This window comes from Sarcophilus harrisii, chromosome 4 (assembly GCF_902635505.1).
Source record: "Sarcophilus harrisii chromosome 4, mSarHar1.11, whole genome shotgun sequence".
In the NCBI taxonomy this organism is placed as follows: Eukaryota; Metazoa; Chordata; class Mammalia; order Dasyuromorphia; family Dasyuridae; genus Sarcophilus; species Sarcophilus harrisii.
Window position 1 is genome coordinate 432,939,735 of NC_045429.1, and position 25,555 is coordinate 432,965,289.

The 25,555-nt window shown below is 36.4% G+C and overlaps 1 protein-coding gene across 1 annotated transcript in view; it reads right to left on the reverse strand.

Moving 5' to 3' along the window:
- SUZ12 (SUZ12 polycomb repressive complex 2 subunit) overlaps positions 1-24,149 on the reverse strand; it is a 37,041-nt gene extending 12,892 nt beyond the window's left edge. The window contains exons 1-6 of the mRNA XM_023503615.2: positions 23,657-24,149; positions 21,055-21,101; positions 20,905-20,969; positions 15,708-15,776; positions 9,251-9,300; positions 4,277-4,362 (exon numbers count right to left, since the gene is read on the reverse strand). Coding sequence (XP_023359383.2) covers positions 4,277-4,362; positions 9,251-9,300; positions 15,708-15,776; positions 20,905-20,969; positions 21,055-21,101; positions 23,657-23,969 — 630 coding nt within the window. The 5' untranslated portion in view covers positions 23,970-24,149. The remainder of the gene's footprint in view (positions 1-4,276; positions 4,363-9,250; positions 9,301-15,707; positions 15,777-20,904; positions 20,970-21,054; positions 21,102-23,656) is intronic.
- Between the last annotated feature and the right edge of the window lie 1,406 nt (positions 24,150-25,555).

The window sequence follows — 25,555 nt, forward strand, 5'->3', positions numbered from 1 at the left end:
AAAATCAACTGTTTAATTCTCACAGCTTTTCTCTATCCTATTTGTTTCTTTTTACTTCACACTGCTGACCATCATTCTCTCCTCCCAAAGGCTTTATTCTCTTTGGGGTAGTGACAGCACTATCCTAGCAGTCTGATCACATACCCTAAGTATTGGTGTTTCCTAGGATTAAGTCCTGAGTCCTTCTTCTCTCTCAGAAACATCTTTGACTCCCACAAGCTTAACTTTCATCTCTACACAGATAATCCTCACCTATATTTACACAGAGTAGACTAATCCTTTCCTTCAAAGTTTTAGTCCCAAATCACCAAGTGTCTATCAGGTATGTCAAAACTGAATTTCTTGAGGGCCATCTTTAACTAAATATATCAAACTGAACTCATCTTTCTCCTTTAAATTTCCACTTTCCCAAATTTCCTTATTTTTGCTGATAGCATTGCCAACCTTCTAATGTCTTTGATTTGCAATTTCAGCATTATGCCATTCAATTCCACCTCCAATACCTTCCAAATTCAATCAAGTACCAAATCTTGCACTTTTTACCTTTTTAACATCTTACAAATCACCTGAACTCAAGCCTTTATCACTTCAACTAGATAGTATTATTAGCCTCCTAATTGTTTTCCCTTAACTCAAGGTACTCACCAATCTAGGCATATTGCTATCCAAATTTCCTTAAGGGCAGATCTGATATGTCTTTCCCACTCTACAATTGAACTGTTTTTTTACAATTTGGTTCCAACCCATCTTACTACTCCTTACCCAGATCTGGAACACATTCTCACCTTCTTTCTGTGTCAGTTTCTTTTCTCTCACAACAAATATGGATATATGTTTAAAAGAATTGCATTATTTAACCTATATCAGATCGCTTGCTTTCTTGGGGATGTAAAAGAGGCAGGAAGAAAAAATTTGGATCACAAAGTTTTACAAAAATGGATGTTGAAAACTATCTTAACATGTATTTGGAAAAATAAAATACTATTGGAAAAATTAACAACAAAAACAGAATGCAAGGAAACTGTGACCTTGGGCCTTTCCTCATTTCTTCAACTGCTAGTGCTCTCCCTAATCAAATTACCTAATTTTAAGATTATATGTATTTCTTGTTGCATCCATAAATTCAGTGTGGTAAGAATTGTTTCTCTTGCAGAGTACCAGGAATTTGCTTTCTTATTCTCAACCATGACAAATATTGCACATAACTAAGTAAAATGAACAAAATAAGTTTAGCCATATATTGGAAATATTGGTGACTATCTGAAGCAAAATGTATTGGATACATTTTGAACTCATTTATTGAAGACATTTTCTTACTTCAAGTCTGTTGCCTAGCCTATGGTATATTTTTCTGCTACTCAGAAGCCAGTAAACACAGGTGTGAAAGTAGTCCCCAATAAGTTCCATCACGCTACAGGACTAAGTCCACTGATAATGACTCCTATTTTTTAAATAAAGCTTTTAATTTTCAAAATACAGTTAGTTTTCAACATAAACCCTTCCAAAATCTTGTGTTTCCAATTTTTTTCCTTCCTCCCTTTTTACACCCTCTTCTCTAGACAGCAAGTAATCCAATATGTAAAACATGTGCAATTATTGTATACATATTTCCATAATTATTACACTGCACAAGAAAAATCAGATAAAAAAGGGAAAAAATGAGAAAGAAAACAAAATGCAAGCAAAGAACAACAAAGAGTGAAAATGCTATGTTGTAATCCCCACAGTCCTCCCTCTGGATGCAGATGGATCTCTCCATCACAAGTCTATTGGACCTGGTTTAAATCATCTCATTGTGGAAGAGAGCTACTTTCATCATTGATCATTGTATACTCTTGTTGACACGTATAATGATCTCCTGGTTCTGCTCACTTCCCTTAGCATCAGTTCATGTTAAGTTTCTCCAGATCTCTCTGAAATCATCCTGCTGGTCATTTCTTATGGAACAATATTTCATAACATTTATATACCATAACTTATCCAGCCATTCCCTAATTGATGGGCATCCACTCAGTTTCCAATTCTCAAGGCTGATTCTAAGACAACAATATACAATATAGCTTGGGGAACAAAAGTGTCCTACTGTCTATGGTCAGATCATCTACAGATTCTTTCATGGACAAATTAGGGTACAGACTATAATGATGTGGAGATCAATCAGAGGTGAGAACAACAGCCAGCACTACCAACCTACTTATAATTAGTGACTCAGCTCAATCAGCACAGTCTGGCCCCAGCCAGGAGTCAGCTCTCAACTGCAGACTAAGGAGCCAGGGGAAAAGCTTCCAGAATAAGCGGCATGGCAGCTCTAGCCAAAGTTCCTGTGGATAGCTGCCAAGGTCCTATAGTCTCCCTTGAGCCAAGTAGGCAGAACTAGTGTCAGGGCAGCAGCGAGAGAAGTGGCAACAACTGCAGCCTGCATCCATAGGGGACAGCAGGTGTACCACTAATGTAGAGATGGTACAAGTGCAAAGGAAGGAACTTGTAGGTCATGGATATGGCCATGGTAGAATAGACTGTGTGGGCAGATATGACCGGGATGGCTTTATGACATTTAGGGACTCCAACACATGGAGTGACACTATGGCTTTGAACATTGTCTTGTTCTGGGCTACTGCAGATTACTTGAAGCAAACAGGCCTTAAAAACTATCAAGAAAACAAGATTTCCTATGATCAACTTGTACACAGAAAGACAAGCATAGGGAAAGTTCAGAGTAAAATCTCATTTATGGCAAAGAATTTTATAAGAATGCCAACATTCATCCCTATATCCAATATGAACTATCTTTATTTTTTTAAATAGCTTTTTATTTACAAGATATATGCATGGGTAATTTTACAGCATTGACAATTGCCAAACCTTTTGTTCCAATTTTTCCCCTCCTTCCCTCCACCCCCTCCCCTAGATGGCAGATGACCAATACATGTTAAATATGCTGAAGTATAAATAAAATACATGTCTAAACCGTTATTTAGCTGTACAAAAAGAATCGGACTCTGAAATATTGTACTATCAGCCTATGAAGGAAATCAAAAATACAGGTGGGCAAAAATATAGGGATTGGGAATTCAATGTAATGTTCAATATGAACTATCTTTAGAGGAATGTGGACAAGCACACTATTAGACACCCAACATTGATGGAATAGGAAAGTAACTGGAGAGAAGTCCTGAAGTGATAACGAATATAAAAAGGCTAGCAGAGCTGAAGCCAAAGACTGTTGGGGCTCCTGATGAAAGCTTTTGCCAGCCAAGGTGGACTACAGAGATGAAAAGTCAGATGGGAAAGGTTTATTTGCCTGGCTCAGGTCTATAGATCAGCTTTCTTTCTAGATCCAAAGTTGAGCCCATTTTGTTGTAACTTCCTCTGCCCCCCCCCCCCCACCTTTGTGGCTGTGTGGCTGGAAGCCCTGCTTCCAGATATTATTAAATGTCATTACATCATGTTACTTCTCAATTAATATTGTGCCTCAGTAAGCCTACATATTTATAGCTGATGTTTCTATGAAATGTGAAAAACAATTTGAAAGAAATTAAAATTCAGTGTCAAGTGAAGCAGACAGAATCAAATAGGCTAAGTTTGATCCCCTCGTAAAAATCCAAACAGGTTGATTTACAGTTACAATAATCAAATCCATGTAGGTCCTTCCAAAATAGTTGCACTTGCCTTTTAAATGACTTATTCTTATTGATGGCCCCATCACCCTGCCAATGGGTACTCTGCCATAACCACTCATCCAATACTTATACTTAAAGTTGACGGCAGCAATGCTGCCACCAAACCTTATCTCCCCCATCTCTCTCTGTGCTGAAATTTTTCTTGTCCAAAAATTTTCTGTCTTGTGGTCATGAATAAAGGGGGATGGGGAAGAGAAGGGAAAAGGGACTGCAATCCACATAAGCGAAAGAAGGTTGCAAGTAACCTTGCACATAAAATCTTCAATCCTGTTTCTTGATAGCTTAAGGTTAGTTACTTCCTCTATGAAGAGTTTTTCCTACTATCAAAGCACAAAGGTATCTCCAGGGGCATCTCTTTCCCCTTAATTAGCACTTTTTCAAGAATTGTCCTTTTTTTTTTTTTTTTTTTTTTTTTAAATATATATTTACCTTCTAGAATTGGTACATTTAGGTCGTACTCCTGTGGGCACACTTAACTCCCAAATTAAGTTATAAGATTTTTTAATTCTTGCTAGTTTTCTTGGGGACTAGCATAGAATGTAATGCTCACAGTAATGTTTCACTAAAACTAGCAATATAATAATTTTATGCATTACCTTCCGTTTTTTGTGGCAAACTTTCACAAGTAGAACTTCCAACGTAACAGAATTTTGTTCATTTTCCGAGTTTTGTGATGGCTTATCTAAATAGAAAAATCAACAGGTTAAATTATTTTACCTATGACTTTTCAAATATTTACAAGTTCAAACCTTCAGAAAAATCTTTACAAATTAAGTTAACTTAAATACTTTTCCTTAGAATTAAACTTTCCTACTAGAATGACAAACAGTACAGAACACAAGGGCAGCTGGCTCTAATATCAAAAAGCTCTCAACCTCCAGGCAATTTTCTCAGATAAGAAGTTCCAGCTACCTTGTCAATGTGCCACAAGGTAAGTCAATTTCCTGTCAGGTTGTTTCCTAAACAATTCTAGAGTACCCTGCAAACTTTCTTTTTTATCAACAAAACAAAAAATAGGTGAATAACATACATATAATGGATATTGTATTGCTTGTCTTCTCAATGGATATGGAACATAGGAGAATTTGAAACTGAAAATTAGTAAACACACACACACAAAAAGAAAAGGAAAAAAAAAAGATTTTTGGATCTGAAAAAAAGTTTATTATTTTAATCTATATAAATTGCTCCAAAATTTCAAGTTTTAACATTTACTTAACTATGGATACAAAGTTAGCATTAAATGTAAATCCTTAGAAACAAGTTAAAAACATCTTTGAAAGATAAAAGACTTAAATAATATATTACCTGTAGAGCCTCTTTAAACTTTCATCTCATATCTAAAACTCTCCTCTAAGTAGAGTTGTACAAAAGACTTGACCTCTGCTTGACTCATGCCTGACGCCTTTTCATAAGCCTCTACTCAACCTTTTTGTCAATAGAAGTCCAATGAGTGTGATGTGGTACTTCAGAAAGGCTTTAAAATTTACATTTCTCTAAATTGTGATTTAGAGCATCTTCCCACATCTTTGATTTCTTTTCCAGAAAATTGCCCATTCACATCTTTTGACCATTTATCAGTTCATGAATGACTCTTATTCTGTTACCACTAAAGCCATGTGCTTTTCCTTTTTTCTTCTTTTGGACTCTTGATATTCTTTTATAACTTTTTGTTTCTCCTGCCGAGTTTTATTATTGTTTCTTCTAGCTTTATAAAGTAATTCTTTGGCAGTTTGATTTGTATGGTACTAAGTAACTTAATTTAGATAGCAATTACTATTTGTAAAACTATTAAGATGTTTTGATCTTCTCTTGCATAGTGTTTTTTATTTTCTTTTCCTAATATTGAACCAGCCCCTCATTCCTGGTTTAAAGCCAGTCTGGTCATAATCTATGATTTTCTTGATGTATTACTGTAATCTCTGCTACTATTTAGAACTTTAAGGAAACTGGTCTAATAGTTTTTCTTTTCTTCTGCTTTAACTCTTTCTGGTTTAGGTATTATAATTATGTCTTGAAAGAAATTTGGTAGGATTTTTAAATTTTTAAAAAAATTTATACAATTTCTTTTTGAAAATCTATTAGAGTTCACCTGTAAATCCATCTAGTTCTGGATTTTTTTCCCCTTAGAAACTGGGAACTTTCAATATAGCTTTTCAACCATATTTAACAAAAATATCATTAACTCTATCAAACTTATAGAGGCTTTTAAAATAAATGTCATACATTAAATTTAGGGAAATTTAACCTGATAATAAAACTTTTAAAAAAGAGTTTGTTAATGTTACTGTAGGGGCTAAAAAAAAAAATACTGATGTCTTCAAAAAATACAAGTAAAATAACCTTCAAAAAACTAAATTATTTTAATTAACTGGGTGATATGGGTCACGAACACTGAAGACACCAGACCTGTGATTTCATCAGTATAGGGAGTTATCTAGTAACATGTAGCCAGTATGAAGCCATATTTGAAACATGAATTCCAAACTAACATCAGGCTTCCTTCTTTAATTTTAAAGGAAAACAATGCAAAAATAAACCAATAGATTAATAATTATAAAAAGCTTCTAACTGGCATGCTATTCCAAATATGGATAATCATAACATAGAAACTTTAGATCGTAATGTTTCAGTATCCCTGAAGCAAGTCATAATTAATAACAAGGTTAATTCTAAATGCTTAGAATTCTGTTATTAAAATGAAAAATTGTTTAAAGTGAAATCCTCTATGATAGCTATAATTCTAGTCCAACTCAGCAACTAAATATTTTACAAGAAAACAAGTTTTGATATTACTTTGTTCCTAGAACGGATAGAAAAATTATCGAATAGTAAGGTTCAAAGCATTATGCTTATTAGAGTTCATTATATTTTTTGAAGGAGAATTTGACTCCTTCCTCTTTTCTCCTGCTAAAAGAGCTTTAAGTCATCACTGTACAGCTGTCAGGTGTAATATGTATTTTTTCCCTTTCAGTCTTCCAACTGCTCCATCTTCAGAATTGATGATTCATTAATTTTCATAAAAAAGTTACTAAAGTAAATGAATATAAATAGTCTGGAAATATGGTTCCTTATTCTGAAATTGCTTTTAGACCATCATTTTTTTCCATTTACTACTAATAATTAATGTTTAATATATCCATTAAAAAGTCATATACTTCATCAGTTTGAATTCCATAACTCATTCTTATATAATATAGCCTTACTTTTCCTTCCCCAAGACAGGTTTTTTCAATTTTCACTGCAAAGGCTAATCTAAGTACAGATTTAGAATGTATTTCCACTTCTCACTTCTACTTCTCAGAGATCCTTCAATGCTTAGTTCCAGAACCATCTTCTACATGAGGCATTTCCTGCCCCCTCTTTACCTCTGATCCCTCATCTCTCCCCTTCATAGAATGTAAGTTTACTGGGATCAAGAACTTTTCTTTCTGAGTTCTATCTTTTTATTTGTACACCAGGAGCTTGGCTCTATATTAGATGCTGAATAAATGTTTTTTTATTGAATATTGTATGTGTACATCACTATCTTGGCCTCATTGTATCAAATTTCTAAGAACTAAGGGAGGATAAAAATATGCTACTAGAAAAAATAAAGCGAATAAAAACCCAGGCTGTTTTAAGACTGCTACTCAATTATAATAACATCCTAGAGTCCTAACTTCAAGAAATACCTGTCAAGCAATGTCCATTTAAAAAAAAAAAAAAAGGTAGTAAATAAAACCAGACAAGGGAAAGTTACATCTTAGTGGTAACCTTCTTTCCCTCTAATCTTTCTTTCTAGTATAGTAAAACAAACAAACAAACAAAAAAAACCCTACAAAAATAAACAAACTCAGGGAATATCCAATTTTCCCCAACTGACATTGATTTCAAAACTATTTTTAAGAAGTTATTTCTTGGGAAAGGAAGCTAACAATTTTTTTTTTATTTTATTGTAAAGCCATTAATTTGCTTTAAAAGCTTTGGACACCATCAAAAATTTCAAATTAACAAAGATAAATAACTTTTAAATTATGACCCCCCCCCCCCCGAATTTGGAAAAATTCTGGCATAATTTTTATTTAAAGAAGTGTGAAGAAACATAAAGGCCTCAAATATTTCAAAAATATCAGAGTAACCCAATAGAACAAACTGAATAAACAGTATAAATATATTAAAAAAAAACCAAAAAACTCAAAACAGTAGCTTTTAGTTCATTTCTATATGGATACCTGAGTAGCCCAATAACCTTCTCAGTTACAGGTACACTAAAAATAGTTGAAGCGATCCCTTATTTTTGAAAGATTTAGATAGGAGCATCCATGATGTTGATTAAATTGATAATTAGCTTTTAAAACACTCAATAAATACTTATTAACAAATCAAGTGTCTAATATCGCCAGGTACTAGGTGTACAAATACCTCATATTGCCATCTCAAGGAGCTTACAGATGCAAAAGTAAATAAATATAAGGCATATACAAAATAAATATATACTTATCTGAAGAAGGGAGGGTAGTAACTATAGAAATCAGAAAGAGCCAAAATATTCATTTGATTAACAGCTATTCTAATATCTTATCAAACCCTAAAATATGGATGTAGAATTTAATTCTGTTGAAATGAATATGAATTCTCTTGAATATGCCTGTGGTCTACAGGCCAGAACTAAGTTATTAAAGTGATTATGCAGCATTTCTCTTTTGTACCAAAGACAATCAGGCACTGTAGAATTATGGATTTTTATGATGATGAATGATAACCAACTTGAGGATGCCCATAAGACTTCTAGATTATGTATGAAGTATAACTTTTCACACTTTTGCACTACCCAACATATCTTATGTTCACTGATAAATACCAATACACACGAGGATACCCAGGTCTGTTTTCACCCCAAGATTCTATAGGTTTGACATTGTTCTCTCTTGGAATATGATCACCAGAATGATGGTTATAGAGATGCAGTTTTATGCTGCATATTTATAAAGTTTCTCTAATATTTGGGAACAGCAGAAATGATAATATGGATTAAAGATGAGAGCTAAATTTTGGCCAATTCAAAGATAATACAACTGATTTTGAGATGATCGTAAGACAGATGAAGCAAATGGATTCAGTATCAAGACTGGACTGCATTATTAGGATTGATGTCTAGCCTCAATGCCAATACCAAAATGCATCCGAAAATTTAAACAGGTAACAAAAAGGCAATCAGAAAGTAAGGCTGAAGTCCATAATATCTGAGACTCTAGGTTCAGAGATAGGTACTTTAACCTGAATCTCCCAGAGGATCACATGAAGCAAAAACAAATAAGTAACTGGTTAATATCTGGAGAAATCAAAGATTAAAAAAAAAAAAAACCAAAAAAAAAAAAAAAAAAAAAAAAAAAAAAAAAAAAAAAAAAAAAAAAAAAAAAAAAAAACCAAAAAACAAACAAACAAAAAAAAAAAACCCCACTAACAATCACTGAATAATCATCTTAAGTAATTTTAGAATTACTATTTAAGGAGGGGCATTTTACACATGTACAAAAAGCATTTTCTGTAAGAATGCCAACATTATTAAACTTTTAAAAGGTACATACCATTTTTGTGGAAGAAACCAGTAAATGTAAGCTGTAGATGAGCTGACAAGCTAAACAAAGAAAAGGAAAAATTAGGATGTGTGCTCAAAGTTCATGATGACAAGACTGGTTATTTAAATTGACGTAAAGTACTTTTGGGAATCTGACGTGCAAAAATAAAAAAGATAATAGTTTTGTTTTTCCTGGCCAAAGTACAGTTTCTACCCCCTTATTCTTAATTTTTAAATATTTTTACTTCTGCTTTCTATGTCTAAAATCCTATTTAGTCTAGCTTTGTAAGAGAAAAAAGAGAAGATGAATGTTTTCAGGTGAATAATAATTCTCCCTTACTACAAGATGTTAGAAAAGGAAAACAGATGATCCAAAGAGAGTTTTCTGTGTTTCAGTTTCCCTACTGGTAAAATGGGGATTGTCTGTTTTCAAAGGAATGCTGTTAGAAAAAAAATGAATCTATCCAAACTACTTTGTGCATTCTATAGATATAGAATTTTAACAATTTTTTGCAAAACATTTAATTATGTTCCTCTTTAAATTATGTTTGCTATGCACACGTTCAAACACTGCTTCAGACATCAACTTAGTGGGAATAATTTTATTTGGTTTAAATGTATACATCAATTCTAATTTAAGGAACAACGAAAAGAAGAAAGCATTTAGATGATTGTTTTAAAGGCTTAAGTGGAAAGAAAATTACAGAGATGAAACGGATAAGAAAATGAAAAACTGAGCAAAATTATCAACCACATAAGACATTCCCTATAACCTCTTGCTGAATTGAGAATAAGACCACAGAATCTGCTGATTAGGTGGTGGTCACACTAAGCATTCAGTTTCAGGAGCCATGTTGCAAATGATTAAGGAGAGGGTGGATGTTGAGAAAATGGAGGTAAAAGGCTCTTAGTTCAAGAAGTTGGTCATGAAAGAAAGAAGAGATAAAGTTTCAAATGTTTTCCAGGAGAGGGGTTCAGCTATTCATTTTGTACAAAGAGAAAGCATCAGTGGAATAGGAATGATGACTCTGGAGATTAAGGGATGGAGCACAGGTGGAAAGTTTGGCTTTACAGAGACCTACTTTCCTCTGAGATGAGGGAAGGACTGAGAAGTTGGGTGTAGAAGGTAGGTCTTTTCTGAAGTAAAGGTAGGTAGATGAGAAAGCGAGTTCATACTAGATGATTTCTATCTCCTTGGCAAGTGAAATAGGTGGGGTTATCTATACAAAGCTGAATGGGGAAAGAAGGCTAATCATAAAGGGAGCAAAGGTTTGAAATACCTGCTTTTGCAAGTATAACAAGGAATATAATGGTGATCAATAGAAGAACTGCTGAGCAACAATGAGACCCCTAGCTAATGTTTTAATAGAACACACACATGTGGTCATTAAACTTTAAATTGCCAACAGAAACATAAAGTTATATTTTAAGTTCTAAGGGACCATTTCCAACCCTGTCATTTTGCAGACAAGGAAAGCAAAGCTCAGAAATTATATAAGTTGTCATTTCATTCCTTCTTGAAAATGGGGCAATTTTAAATAAATGTGAAAATGTTGCATTTCATACTGCTAATTTTGATAGGTTGATTTAATCTAAATCATATCTAATTATGCCAAAATGAGTGTAAGTATTCTTGCACAATCTATATTTAAAATAAGTTTCACAATTTTTGTTTAATTACACCAAAGTTTCAGAAAGCACCTTTTCCTAATTCCTAAGCACAAGGTCATTGTCCAAATCACTATACCTAGTGTTTAATATAAAAATCATTTGACTTTTCTGTAATAAACACAAATATACCTTGAAGGGACTCTGATTTTTAAACATTAAGGCCCTCTGAACTACAGATAATTATTAGCTAAAGGGACCAAACAGTTTACCTGATCACACAAATCAAATATATAAAAAACCTCAACCCATTACATAATGCCAGCCATCTGGCTAATGAATTCTGTGGTTCAGCTCTCCTAATTAGTGCTAGAAAACTCAAAATCTATTTTTACAATTGTTGGTCAGTTATTTGATCTTTAAAGAAAAATCAAATAATTCATTCAATAAAAATGTTATTGCATACTTATATTTGTGAAAGGCTCTAGAGTTAGGCTATAGAAGGAGGATAAAGAAAAGTCAGCAAATCTTGGTTTTTATGAATAGAATTAAATTCCAATGTAAACATGAGGGCAAGAAAAGCTTTGAGCAAATTCTACATGACTTAGAATTACTGAAATGTCCACGAAGATAAATAAATAACTTAAGGGTAATATTTCAATTCCTAGACAGCCAAAGGAAAAATTATCATCATTATTATTTTTTTTTTTGTAGCACAAAACCAGAAGGGAAAAGAGCCTGTCACCATTAAATTTGCCCTATCAACACCGGTAATACATTTATCTTCCTAGGTGACAAAATCCTCCCAGTGGCTGCCACTCCAGACCTCTGAAACACAATCTACCAACATTTACTGTCCATACCTCAAGTCTTGCACACTTCTTCTAAGGCCTCCCAGAAAACACTCTCCCTTTTTCTGAGGCTCCTCTATACTTCGTGATTTTACACTTGGTTCAAAACTTGGCAATTCCAATATCCCATCTCTGATTACTCTTTTCAATGAACTCTCAAGTCTTCTATTTTTTATATGCCACTAAATTTAGTAGTCAGTAATCAGTCAATAGGCCTTTATTAAGCACTTACTATGCTGGCTATATGTATGTAGGACAGGCAAAAACTCAGCCTCTGCTCTCAAACATACATTCCAATGGGGAAGACAACATACAAACAATTCTAACCACACAAGATCTGTGCAGTGTAAATCCAATGCAATCTTAGACGGAAGATGCTGGGAGATGGCAGAAGCACATCCTTGAGGGGGTGGTCTTATAAAAGGTGGGATTTGTGCAGTCTAGGAGGATGCCAGGAGGCAAAGTATTCTAGGCAAATGAGGACAGTCAGTATAAAAAGTCAGGAAGGCATTGTGACTGGACATCAGAATGTATACATAATTACAGTGCAAGAATACTGGAAGGGTCGATAAGGGCCAGGGTTTAAAAGGTTTGGTTTTTAATCCATTTTTTAATATATAGATTTTTTTCCCCCTTCAGTTAGATTGTTGGCCTGGACTACATTGTGCAATGCCTAGTGTCATACAGTAGCAGGCACTCAAATACTTAATTCATTATGATGACACCTAACTAGAGGTTAAGTTCTTCATAGGCAGAGCTGCAGTAAGGTTTTCTACAGAGCTAGCTTTTATATGGTACTTCCTCGGCATGAAACTGACACTTCCTAAACAGGTGCTGCATGATCCAACTCCAATTTCAGAGCACTGATAATGCAAACTACCCACCTCCTGCCAGAGATGTGAGCCACTCGGGGACAGAATGAGTTCTTGTCTTTAGGACATGTTCAATGTAGAAATTTGTTTGGATTATTATTTGTTACAAGAATTTTGTTTTTCTTTTCCAATGGAGGAAGAGGCAGGGAAAGAAAAGTGATTTTTGTTGTTCATTGGGAAAAAAAATCAGACATTTGCTAACACAATTGAATGTACATATAGCAAGCTCAAGTATTTTGTACTGCAGTTATTTTTTTTAAAATAGCAAGGACTAGAGAAGAGTTAACAGTTAAGTTGGCCAAGACCTGGCTTTAAGCCCCAACATGGAAGCAGCAGTTATGTCCTCTGGGGTTAATTCACAACCACCAGATGCCAACGTTTATTATAAAGTTTCTTCATATAATAAAATCAGAGGGCTGGTTAAGTAAAATTATTAATATGTATGCTTTAGTCCTCTATTACTGCAGCTGTTAATAGGGAAAAAGCCTTAACTTTATAGTTCCCCTCGAACTTAACCTTATATTTTGGATTTTGAAGGCACTTATGTGTTTCTGAATTAAACTGCTGCATAAGATGTCAGTTCCTAACTTTCCCCCCACCCTTCCTCTCTTGTGTGAAGTTTATATTTTGAACTTGTAATTTTAACTAAAGTATAAGAGGAAATACGGCATAGTAGACAAAGTGCTGGGCACTTCCAGATGTGACCTGTATGTCTGGTTGTGTGACTCAGACAAATCACTTGTCCTCTCAAGGTTCAAGGCCCTTTTCTTACTCCTATAACTCTATTAACTATAGGAGTTGGGGGAGAGAAGGGCTGATGACCTGCAGTACTAGATGGAGTTTCCTTATGCAGAAATTCCCTGTATCAGTATAAAACCACAGGTCCAGTGCCTCTTCCTATCCTACAACTTAGTTTTAAAAAATATATTCTTTTGAGGGCAGCTAGCTGGTAGAATGGATACAGCATCAGCCCTGAAGTCAGGAGGACCTCGAGTTCAAATCTGACCTCAGATATTTAACGCTCCCTAGCTGTGTAACCCTGGGCAAGTCACTTAACCCCGATTGTCTCAGTGCAAAAAAACAAAAACAAAACAAAAAAAAAAACCCCACTGCAATCTTCAATAGAAAAGAGCACCTGAATTTCAAGCCTCTCAGATACTCTACCTATCAAACCAATTTTTTTGTTACTTAAAATATTAAAGATCTGGTTTCTTGATATAAATGCACACTATATATCAGGCAAATACTATATATTCCACTGTAGTATTTCAAATATCTCATGTAATCAAGTACTTAGTACATTATTTTAGATTAGGTAAACATAGGCATCCACACATCCAAAGTGTGACAACTGTGAAAAGGTATTAAAAATCGATGCATTTAAATTTAAGTTCGTTGTAAAATTCTGATTAATGGGTATAATTTAGATTTTAAGAGCAATCTGATAATGGCTTTTGATGGAATTGGTTACTAAAAAAATTTAAAGAATTTTAAAAATTTAAGCAATGACAAGCCATAATTTTAGTGTCATATACAATTCTATTATAAATGAGACAATTTAAGAATATCTTATCTTATAAACTTCCCTAACATATGAATGACAATTTCAATTGAGGATCCATTCCTGTTGCCTGAATAGTTATCAAGAGATATAATCTTGGTAGATGATGCTAAAACTCTGAATGAGCGAGCATTCACACAGAAACAATGTTATCAATGGCAATTGGGGTCTGTATTACTAATGCTATAGTAAGAACTTTTATGGGCTACCTTAGGACAATACCAACCATTGATAACATTGTTTCTATAGGAAAATGATTCCTAACTTAGAAAAAACTTCTTGAACCGAACCTGCTCATAAATTAGTGACTGGCTCTATTTGTAAACATCCCAAACTGCAATTTTTTAAAATAAGATTTTTTATAAGATTAGGTTAAAAATCAATTTTTGCTTTAAAAAAAAATTCAATAGTTACAAAACTATTTCATTCTAAAGACAAATTTTAAAGTTTGAACAAACTAAACTGTTCTCACAGCAAATCACTAAAAATTATATCAAATACTGTATATTTTAGAAAGTATATTTTTTAAAATGGGAAAACTGGTTGTGTATTCTCATTCATTAGTTTCCTTATACAACAAGAGCACTAAAAAAGCAATGTTATACTCAAGGCCTGAAATCAGGGAGGCCTGGCTTTACCAGTGGCTTAGGATCAATTCCTGGCTCTGCCACCTGGTATTACCTACACCACCTTAAGCAAGTCCTCTAACTTTTGTGGGCTTCAGCTTCCTCATCTGAAAAAAAGAAAGGATCTGGTCTAGATTTCTAAGATCCCTTTCCCAACTTTAATTATGCGACCAATTATTTCCTTCAAAATTTGCATCTCTTCATAGTTTTGCCCTATTTGGTATACAAGTACTCAAAGGAATATAGCACAAGTTCCTGGTTTTTTCTCAGTTCTCTATTTTTAATCATGTTTTCTTCATTTTTTTTTTTTTTTAACTTGCCCTTGTGTTTTGTCAAAGGCAGACAATCTACTCATTCATTTCTGAGCCTCATTTTCAAAGGGGCAGAGATATAATGGTCATCATTCAAGTAATCAGAAAACAATCCATCTTCAAGCATTTATTCTGCACCAGTAAGCCAGGTTCTGTGCTAGGTACTGGGTACAGAAATTAAAAAAAAAAAAAAAAAATAAAAAAATAAAACCCCTTCCCTCAGAGAGCTTACACAGTCAGGAAAGACAGAGCTAAGCAATGTTTTGTTTAAAAAAGGAGAACTGGGGGAATACCCTGGACAGTCAGTCTTCACATACTTTAAGGACTGTCTTGAAGAAAACCTATCTTTATTTTTTTTCCTCTACAAGAACTGATAATTGGAAATTGGAAAAAGTTTATTAAAAAAGCTCAACACTGAACAAATAAAGCAGCCCTAACCACAATGGAATGGACCATCTCATGCAGCCAGGAGCTCTGGAGTACCGGCCACAGTAAAGTACTTCTAATGGGGCTGGATACTCACTGGTCAGGGTGTTACAGAAGGGATCCTTGTATTAAGGTCTTTAATGGAATCTTATCACAGTTATCACCTTTTGCCTTATATTCTATCACTCATATATGCTCATAATTTACCTTACCTATGAGATTCTTGATCTCCTTTCATTTTCTCTACTTTTGATAGCATGTCATCAACTTTAAATGTTTTCCTGTAAGAAACAGAAATTAAGTTAATGCTTCTCAAGAAAAATAAGTGAATATATTTTAATGGCCCTACAACAAAACAAGATGGAAATTTTTTTATTTTGACTCATCTATTACTTTAATGAGATTAAACAGGACTGGTCAAGCATAACAACTGGTATGCCTTTTCTTCAACAGAATGTATATAATGGTAAAACAAGCATATGGAAATAATCACTAATATCTGGGGACTATATGAAACCTTTCAATTTCTGCTAAAGTGATATTTAATGTAGATTTTGTAAAAAGCAAAACAAAACATCTATTCCACATGTTAAAGCAAAGTACCTAGGCAAAGATACAAATTCAACATATTCAATTTTTCTCATGGAACAGTAGAAACTAAATTTTAAGTCAGATTAAAAATTGGGTTAACAGTCGTAAAACTGTTTTGAAGTCAATTTAATGTTCATACCAAAAGAAATTTTAGGAATTTAAAATTGACTTGTAAATCAATTTCATAGAAGGAGAAAAAAAATCTTTTTAAACAAAGGTATAAAAGGTTGTGTTATTTAAATTTAAAATCCTCAAAGCAATTAAAGCATTAACAAGTTTTTTAAAAATCTCATGTAAATTCTTACGATATCAAATAGACTTCAAAATGTAAAATAAAAATCTAAAGCTCATATAATTTCATTTTTCAGAAATAATACTAATTATTATTATATTCAAGAAACTAATTCCTACCATTTAAGAGATTAATACATCTTTTCATAGTCTATGTGATACAAACATTTATTGTCATGCTTGCTGTTTCAAAAAATATCAGTAAAGAAATGTTAAGTGTACATTCCTTCTAGTTTCTTACAGTCAGCAGTGACTGTAAGTCTACGTGGAACAATTTTCCTTGCAAAGGCATAAGGCTATAATATGCCATTAGTAACCTAAAGAAAACTTATTACTCTTAGCAGTAATCTAATTTTAATACAAATGCTTTATCAAATACATTATATTATACACAACCACCATCAATTCCATAAAAAGGAAAAAAAAAAAAAAGGAAAATACAGCAAAAATATTTTCAATTTCTTGATTAGGAACCTTCCTAGTAAAATGTTTATATACAAATGAAAAGACTACACATCTTGCTGACAAGATTCATCATATTTAAGTTGTGTTAGGATAGCCTAAACCAGACAATACCTTCTTAAACTATTAAGAAACTATTAAGTCTACATTTTGTAGATTGTAATATACAAATTGGAAGATTTTTGCAGGCTCATAGTGGGAATAAAAGATTTCATTTTCATACTCTTTAACCTTTTAATTTTTATTCATCTCAATGGCTACACAGAATCCAGCAAAGCTACTCCAATGTTTAAAGAGGGTCCTACACAACCTAAGAGGCCTATTATGAATTCATTTTTCTTGACATGACTTAATAAAAACATGCTTTCAATTGGTCCCTTGGCATATCAATTAAAGCTTTAAACAATAGCAGTGGCAACAAACTCTAAGGTCCTCATGTGCCCTAGCACAAACAGGTTGTAGTTTAAATGAAACAGAACCAATTTTTTTTTTTTTTTTTGTGGGGGGAGGTTGCTTCATCCCATACATATTTTTAGTGAAGAATATAGTTATTTTTAATACATTAGTCATGATTTATGTGACCAATCACTTGCCTTACAACACACATTTCCATAATAGCAAGACTTTTTTCTTTGTATTATATCTAGTGTCTTGAACAGCATAGTAACAACTTATTAAATATCTGCTGTAATTAATAATTATTTCCAAGGAGGTTTTCAAGTTTCTGTGGAAGCTTTAAAGACTAGGGTGGATAGCACTTTTCTGAAATGGTTAATATGAAATCCTGTCTGGTGATAAAGGGGTAAATTAGTAACTCTATAAGTCCATTCCCCTCCTTTCAATGCTATGAATCACAGCAAGCCAAATGAAAACTGGTATAAACAATGCCATAAGAAAAATCAAATTTCCCTTCCATATCTACATTAGGTATTTTTAGTCTCTAAAATGTCTTCAAAAAGTAGGAAATAGTTATTTTTTAAAAAAATCTAACTTTCAGGAACTTCTTAGAAAATCCATAAGCAATTCAGAATAAACTTAGTGAAATGACTGAAGAATGGTTAGCTAAGTGACAGTATATTATCAAATATTGCAGTTCTGTTTAAAAATTTTTTTTAAGGAGTCAAATAAAGCAAAGTCGAAATCACCAAAACTATTTAAAAAGGAGATAGTACAGAGGGGGCAGAACTCAGATGGACAAAGAAAACATGCAGGCATTTTGTCAATTCATTTTTAGTTATACTTTTGTTTATAGTGTGCTAATGTTAAAAACTAACCTAGAAAAGAAACCCACTGGTTATAGTGCTTTAGAAACAAAAAGAAAGCATCTGCTTTTATAATTTTACTGCAAACAGGTAAGAGATAGAAACTGAGACTGTAATGGAGGATGAGCCAATTTCCTCTACCATTGTAGGTAGGTGTCATCTTTGCAACTAACATTCTCAGGGAATTGCCTAAAATAGTCTGGCCTGTAAATGGAAAATGTTTAACAAAATAAATAAAAATACAATATAACGTAACATTAATTTGTAGTTTTTAAAAGTAAATATATAGTACTGTTTCCATTTGAATTTAACAGGAGTAGTCTACACCATCTGCCATGAGTTACAATTATTGCATTATGTCTGAAGTGGTACTTCTAAAACAGGTCTTCTAGCTCTAAGGCCAACTCTTTACTACCCCATGACTATCCTCAAACATAACAGTCTATTAAAATAACCAATAATAAATGCTCGTTGAATGAAGAATTGAAGTTATCCTTCAATTACACCTTAGAAAGCTACATACTTATTTCAATAATGCGATCACCACTGGTTCAGAAAGTAGCTACAAAAATGCTATTCTGAACAATAGTAACGTATACATGCTCAAAAAACCCAAAACAAACCCTATCCTACTGAAATGAACAACATTCATACACTCACTGAAATCTATAAATCAGGATATATTGAGAAATTTGTCTCAGTATCTTAGTTATTACGTTTTATTATGTATGATAACATCCTCAATAATTTTTTTTTTTGGGGGGGGAAGGAGTTGGATAGGGAGTCTAAAGGTAAATAATTTGCCCAAGGTCAAATAATAATTGTCTGAGGCTAAATTTGAATTCAGGTCCTTCTAACTCCAGAGCAGGTGCTCAATCTACTGTACCACCTATCTGATCTCCTCCCCCTCCCTAATAATTCACATTAATAATTCTCAGATAATAAAAGAGCAAAGGACAAGTTTATAAAAAATAAAACCCTAAACTTTATACTATGCTATCCAATACTGCAAACTATTTTCATCTATTGGTAAAACATAATCAATCGTATTCTTGAGAATAAGTAACATGATAAAAATCTATTACAATTAAGGGATGAATTAATTCGGAATTTACTTTTGATTTTTTTGGTAGATCAATTCTTAAAGACATAAATCTTATCCTTTATGGGTTTTATACTGAATATTTTGGACACCCTTTTTGTGGTCGGTAGTGAAAACATGCAAAACAAGCTAATGAAAACAAAACAGGCTTTAATAATGATTTAAGTTATGGCAGACTAAACTGGGTAGGAATTGATTAAATCACTTATTTTGGCACCTAGAATAATCTTTATCACTCAATTCAAAAACATATTCTAAATATCTACTTTGTATTTCAAGGCAAATACAAAATTTATATGAAACATGTTTCCTGGCCTCACGGAGCTTAATAAAGTTAAAAGTTAATAAAAAACTGAATAGTAACTTTATAGAATCTTCTGGGCCTTAATTTTCTTAAATATAAAAATGGGGGAGGAAGGCATTTGCACCAGATAGCCTGAGGTCACTTTCATAGATAGACTTATAGTCTTACTGCTCTTTAAGGTTCAAGCATAAAGAATTTATTGTCTAGGGATACCAAAGGCTTCCAAAGAGATGACATCTCTAGGAAGCTGTCAAGAGCAGGTGGAAATCAACTGGCAAAGTTAAGAGAGGGTAAAGACACTGGAAACAACCAAGGCAGGACAGACCAGATCACATATTAGAAAACTGCAGGTAATTTTGTTTGGCTAAAGTACAAAATTTGTGCAAAGATGTATGAGAATAAAGCTGGAAAGATAAGGTTGTGCCATACTGTCTAATTTCAATGCCAGACTAAGGATTTTGTGTTTCACTTGACAAGCAACAGTAGTCACTGAATGATTCTGAGTAGAGAAAAAACAAGATCAGACACATCTCTATTATGTATTCTCAGGAAGAACTTGGGAAAGTCAACAATTAACTGGAGTTTTTGCTTGAAATAGGCTTGTCAAATAATATAATTGAGTACAAAAAAATCTAATCTCTCTCAAACATCAACTAGGTCTCAGTGAGAAAAAAAAAAAAAACTAACTCCCATAACTACTGAAAGTTCTAAAACACTTTTCACTAAAACATTAATTTAAATAACTAAAATTAAGTTTTGTTTTTACTTAAAATATTAAAAATTTTCAAGATCTAATTCCAAAACGGAATATTTAAGATTATTTTCTAGTTCATGTTCTTATTTAATGACAACATGCCATAATTCTGAAAACAATGAAACCTAACTACAATTGTACAAAAACCTGGCTTATTTTATGTTTTTAAGCATATTTACCCACGATAAGGGGCACTAAATTTACTTGGCATATGAGGCATGAAATGATAGATATTTTACCCAGACATTCATACTCTAAAAGAGATGACTTAAATCTTTCATTGTTCAGTAAGCCAAGTATTGGAGTGGGCAATTAATAATTACTTTGTTGTGTTCATATGCCCAAGACCATTCTACCGTGTACAGTAAATTCTGAAATTATAAAGTATGGATATAACTACTTGCCCAAGGCAAGAATTTATGCCAGGTCAGAATGAAACAAAGCCAATTTTATTCATTTTCCTACCAGCATGCTTCTCTGGGGGAAAGCTAATCTGCTACAATACTTTACAAAAATAGATGACAGCACCTAAAAATATTTCATGACACATTTATCCAGTCACCCTCCCCCCACTTCAGTTTTCACAATGAAATTGTTTTTTAAGTTCAAATGCTTAGTTTTAAATAAGATTCATAAAATGTACCTTTTGACGTTTGTTCTGGAGTTTCGGTGAGACATGTAAGTAAGAGTTCTGTGCAAAAATATTGGCTATAAAAAAGTTTAAAAAATTGTTAAAATTAAATATAGATTAAGTACTAAGTAAAGATATTGATTAGTATTATCAAACACTTACCGCTATGAGATTTCGAGTACGAAGAAATCTATAGATCTGTGTTGGTTCTGCATAACAGAAGAAAAAATCCACTATCAAAACTGTTATCATGATTAAAAAATGATTACTTATCATGGAAATTCTACAATATACCGAAATCTAAAATCTTATCTTAATGTTAACAAAAATCAGACTTGTCTCCAATAATATCTTTCTACAATGAGCATCAAAGACCTGTTGGCTAAGTATATATAACATTGATTAAAAGCAGTTAAGAGTGCTTTCTGTAAAATAAGCATTTGATCCAACTGACTCTCAATCTAAACATGACTGTTTCTAGCACTATGTCTATTAAGTCAACGTTTACTAAATAAATCTTTAAATCCTGCCTTATACAAATACTGACAATGAAATTTATTCAATATTTAAAATACTTATTTTTAAGGAAACCCCTTATAAAACTAGAAAAACTTCAATTCTCAGTTGATATGTTAATAATTTCTATTTTTTTAGATCTTTAATATTAATATACTGTTCTGAAAGTTCTTTATATCACAAAAATACATAAGACTTTTTTTTGGGACAACTGACATTTACTTTACTACAAGCCCCTTAACATAACCCCCCAATATTAGATATGTATATCATAATGCTAGACAAGGGGAAAAAATTGCAACCGTTCTCCATCCATCCTAGATTTTCTCCAAAATCGGACAAAGTTATATTCATAATATAATTAAATTTCACATAAATTGTACATGGATTACAACAGAAATGTTCAGTTGTGTCTGACTTTGTGACCCTGGTTGGGGTTTTCTTGAGAAAGATATTGGACCAGTTTGCCAATTCTTTCTGCAGCTCATTTTTACAGATGAGGAAATGGAGGAAAACAACTTTAAGCATCTTGCTCAGGGTCACACAGCTGGTAAGTAAGTATCAGAAGCTGGATTTGAACTTAGGTCTTTCTAACTGCAGTCCATTTCACCTCCTAGCTGCCCACAAAGAAGTTCTATTTTGTGCAATCAGACCTACTTGTAATTAACATGGGATTACCCATTAGAGAGCAACATCTAAAAATTCAACAGTAAACTCTGGGACAACTTGCTTTTCAGCGACACTCCGCAAAAATATATATTTTTAACGTTTTCTTTATAGTAGTAATACTTCCGATTAAGCTATTAAGTGGAAGGAATAAATTAGAAAAGGTACAAACAGGTATTTATGTTTGTACTACCAGCATGCTTAATATCACTGCTTTAAAAGAGCTCATTATTTTCAATGATCAAGGCTCACCTGGCTTTGAAAGTAAATTAAACACAAGTGAGCATTGTTCTTACCAAGGGTAACATTTGACTAAAAACTTTGATTTTTTTAAATAAGCCCCAATTCAAATTTCCACGTAAGAGTGGAGAACCAACCAGTATTCAATAAGGCAATTTTCTCTTTCCAAGAACAGCTCACACCCTGAACTTTAGATGCAGCATAAAACTTAAAAGACCAATATAGCAGAGATGCTAACTTATCTACATTTTTCTAAATTATAGCCATCTCAAACTACAGGCTATGCAAAGAGTGTAGTAAAAACTAGAACACAACTCCATTACAGAACAATTCGGATTATTCACAATTTTGATGTTATTGGTCTAAGTATTGGAGAGGGATTTCCTTAGAGAAAGCAAGCACCCCTAAAAAAACATGAAAAGCTGAAAATGGGCCAAGTAAACATCTTAAGAGGTTGTTATATTAATACAAGGCAGAGTTAGCTAAATTGCAGGCAATTTACTCACACGCCCGAGTTGTGTATCTATAAAAATCACAAGTATTTTAAAAAGAATTGAGGACTAACGTGTGAAAACGCCAGGGATGATCAGCAGCAGCACTGCTACCACCAGCCAAGCAGCAAAAACATCAACCCTGCCACAATTTGTGTTCGTTTCTTTCTTTCAAACTTTAGTCTTTTTTTGTGCCCTGGAACCCGCAGTTGAAATGTGTTTGGGACTCTCGAACATGAGTAATTCCAGTCAAGCTGTAAGCTGGGTGCGGGCTGTCCCGCGGCGGGGCCCGGCTCCCTCGTGCAGGGGGAAGGACCTGCCTCTCATTCAGCGCACGAGGGGGTGCGTCCTGACCCAGCCCCGGATCCCCACAAGTTCTCCTTACTTTGGGAACCAGGGAGGGGGGGCGCCTTAGCCGGGAGAAAGACAAAGTCCCTTGTTCTAGAGGTAAGGGGTCCCTGGGCGTACATTAACGAGGGGAAGGAGGGAGCCGTTTAGGGCAGCGGGAAGGTGTGGGAGCTTAACGAACAGGGAAGAAACCCCTTCAGAGAAAGGAGGGAGTCATTAAGTGCAGGGGAGCAGACGCACGGGATGAGATCTTTCTCTCAGAAGGGGAATCCCTCCGGGAGGGGCTCCAAGGGGGTTTCTCAGCGGGTGTAGGTGATCCATTACACGGAGGAGGGAGTCTCTGAGTTTGAGGGCACGGAATAGGGGATCCCTTACTCGGGAGAAATCAGTCCCTGATGTAGGGGTACAAGGGACTGAAGTCCCTTGGCACGAAAGAAGTCCCGGGGAGGGAGGCCCTGACTCTCAGGGGTCCCTACTCCGCCCCCCAACCCCCGCGCACTCACTCTCGAAGGCCTGGAGGAAAAGCTCGTGGTCAGCCTGGACCTGCTCCATTTTCGGCTTCTTCACCGGGAGCACGGCGGCTCCCGCAGCCGCCGCCACGGCCGCGGAGGAGGCCGAGGAGGCCGAGTAGCCGCCCCCGCAGCCGCCGCCGCCCCCGGCCTTGCCGCCTGAGGCCGTGGCCGCCACGGCCGCCGAAGCCCCGAAGCCGTGGCCGTGGCTGTGGCCCCCGCCGCCGCCGGAGCCGGCCGAGCCCGCGCTGGGCCCCGAGCCGCCCCCTCCCCCACCACCACCGCCGCCGTGCTTCTGAGGCGCCATGGCCGAGGACGCTGCTCCCGCCGCCGCCGCCGCGGGCCCCCCGCCGCCAGCTCCCCGCCGGGAGGGCGGGCCGCGGGGACGGGGACGGGGAAGCGCCGGCCCCAGCGACTGTCCGCCCGCCGCCCGCGCACGGGGGCAGGAAGGATTGAGAGAGGGGAGGAGAGGAGGAGAGGGAAGGGAAGGGAGGACAGGAGGAAGGAGAGGACAGGAGGGAAGGAAGGAAGGAAGGAGGGAGGACGGCGGGGGGGAGGGAGGGAAGGAAAAAAAAAATCAGCGCCCGCTCCGGCGAGCCCTACTCCGCTCCGGAGGCCCGCGCACCCGAGCCCGAGCCCGGCCTCGCACCGCCCCCCTCCGCCCGCAGCGCCGATTGGCCGCCGGGCGCGCGCGCCGCCCGCCTGCCCGCGCCCGTTGGCCCGCCGCGGCCTCGGCGCCTGTCACGCGGACGCGGGGGCCCTCGGGGGTGGGGGAAGCAGCAGCAGGAGAGGAAGGGGAGGGGTTGGTTGGCCGGTGCGCGCGGCCGCTCGCGGGCCCGACCGCCTCTTTGAACTGAATTCGCGGGAAAATGAGGGGTCAGAGCGGCCTTCCCTCCCGGCCGCGGTGCATTGTGGGAGGGGACCCCAGCGCGAGCCGCGAGTCGCTAGCTCCGGACCGGCCCCCCCCTTCTCTCTTCCCTCCCCCCGCCAGCCGGTCCTAGGCCGAGTCTTCTCTGAGCCTGCGCACTGCCGAGGGGCGGGGCGGCCAGTGCCGGGACTTAGGTGCCCGCACCTTGGGTCCTCACCCCCTGCCCCGAGCTTTGACAGCAGGGGGAGGGGCGCAGCTGGGTCCAGGGAGATGGCTGGGACGAGGAAGGAGAGCGGGCAGGAACCGGGCTGGCCGGCCCGGTGGCCCCAGCCAAGGTCCTTGGACCCTTCCGCCACGACCCCCTTGGGCCCTCCTTGTTGTTGCGGAGGGGGGGGAGAGAGCTAGATGCCCTGGTTTCTGGCCCCAGCCCGCGTGAGAGCCTTGTCCGGATGATGCCGCCGTCGCCCAGTATGGGAGTTGGGCCAGGCAAGGGGCAGTGGTCTGGGGTGCATGAACTTGCTTTTTCCACGATGCTGTTAGCTTCCACTCCTCCGGCTTCCCCTCTAACCATCACTTTGGGAAGGGGTCTATGGAGCCTGCCGGCCGTCCCCCCCACCCGAGAAAGGGGAATCCTTGCACTCGAGGGCTGCCAGCTGCCAATCTGAGAGGCCAGAGTCATCAGGGGGGTCCCTTTCTCTGCTCTCAGCCCCCACATGCCTTCTGCTCCCCGACGTGCGCTGGGGTAACTAATGAGCCCCGTAATTTTATTCAGGGAGTGGGGAGGCTCCCAGCGAGGCAGTCCCCTCCCCTCCATTCCCCGGAGCACCCTTGCTATATTCAAATTGCAAGTCAGGTGTTGTAGGTCTCCAGGAATTTTGCTTTTCTTGGTAGTCCCAGCTCTTAGCACAGCATTTAGTACACAGTAAGTGCTAAATAAATGGTGACAGCATTTAGTACACAGTAAGTGCTAAATAAATGGTGACTGATCGATGTTTTAAATTGAAAGGAGTCAGGATCGTCTTAAT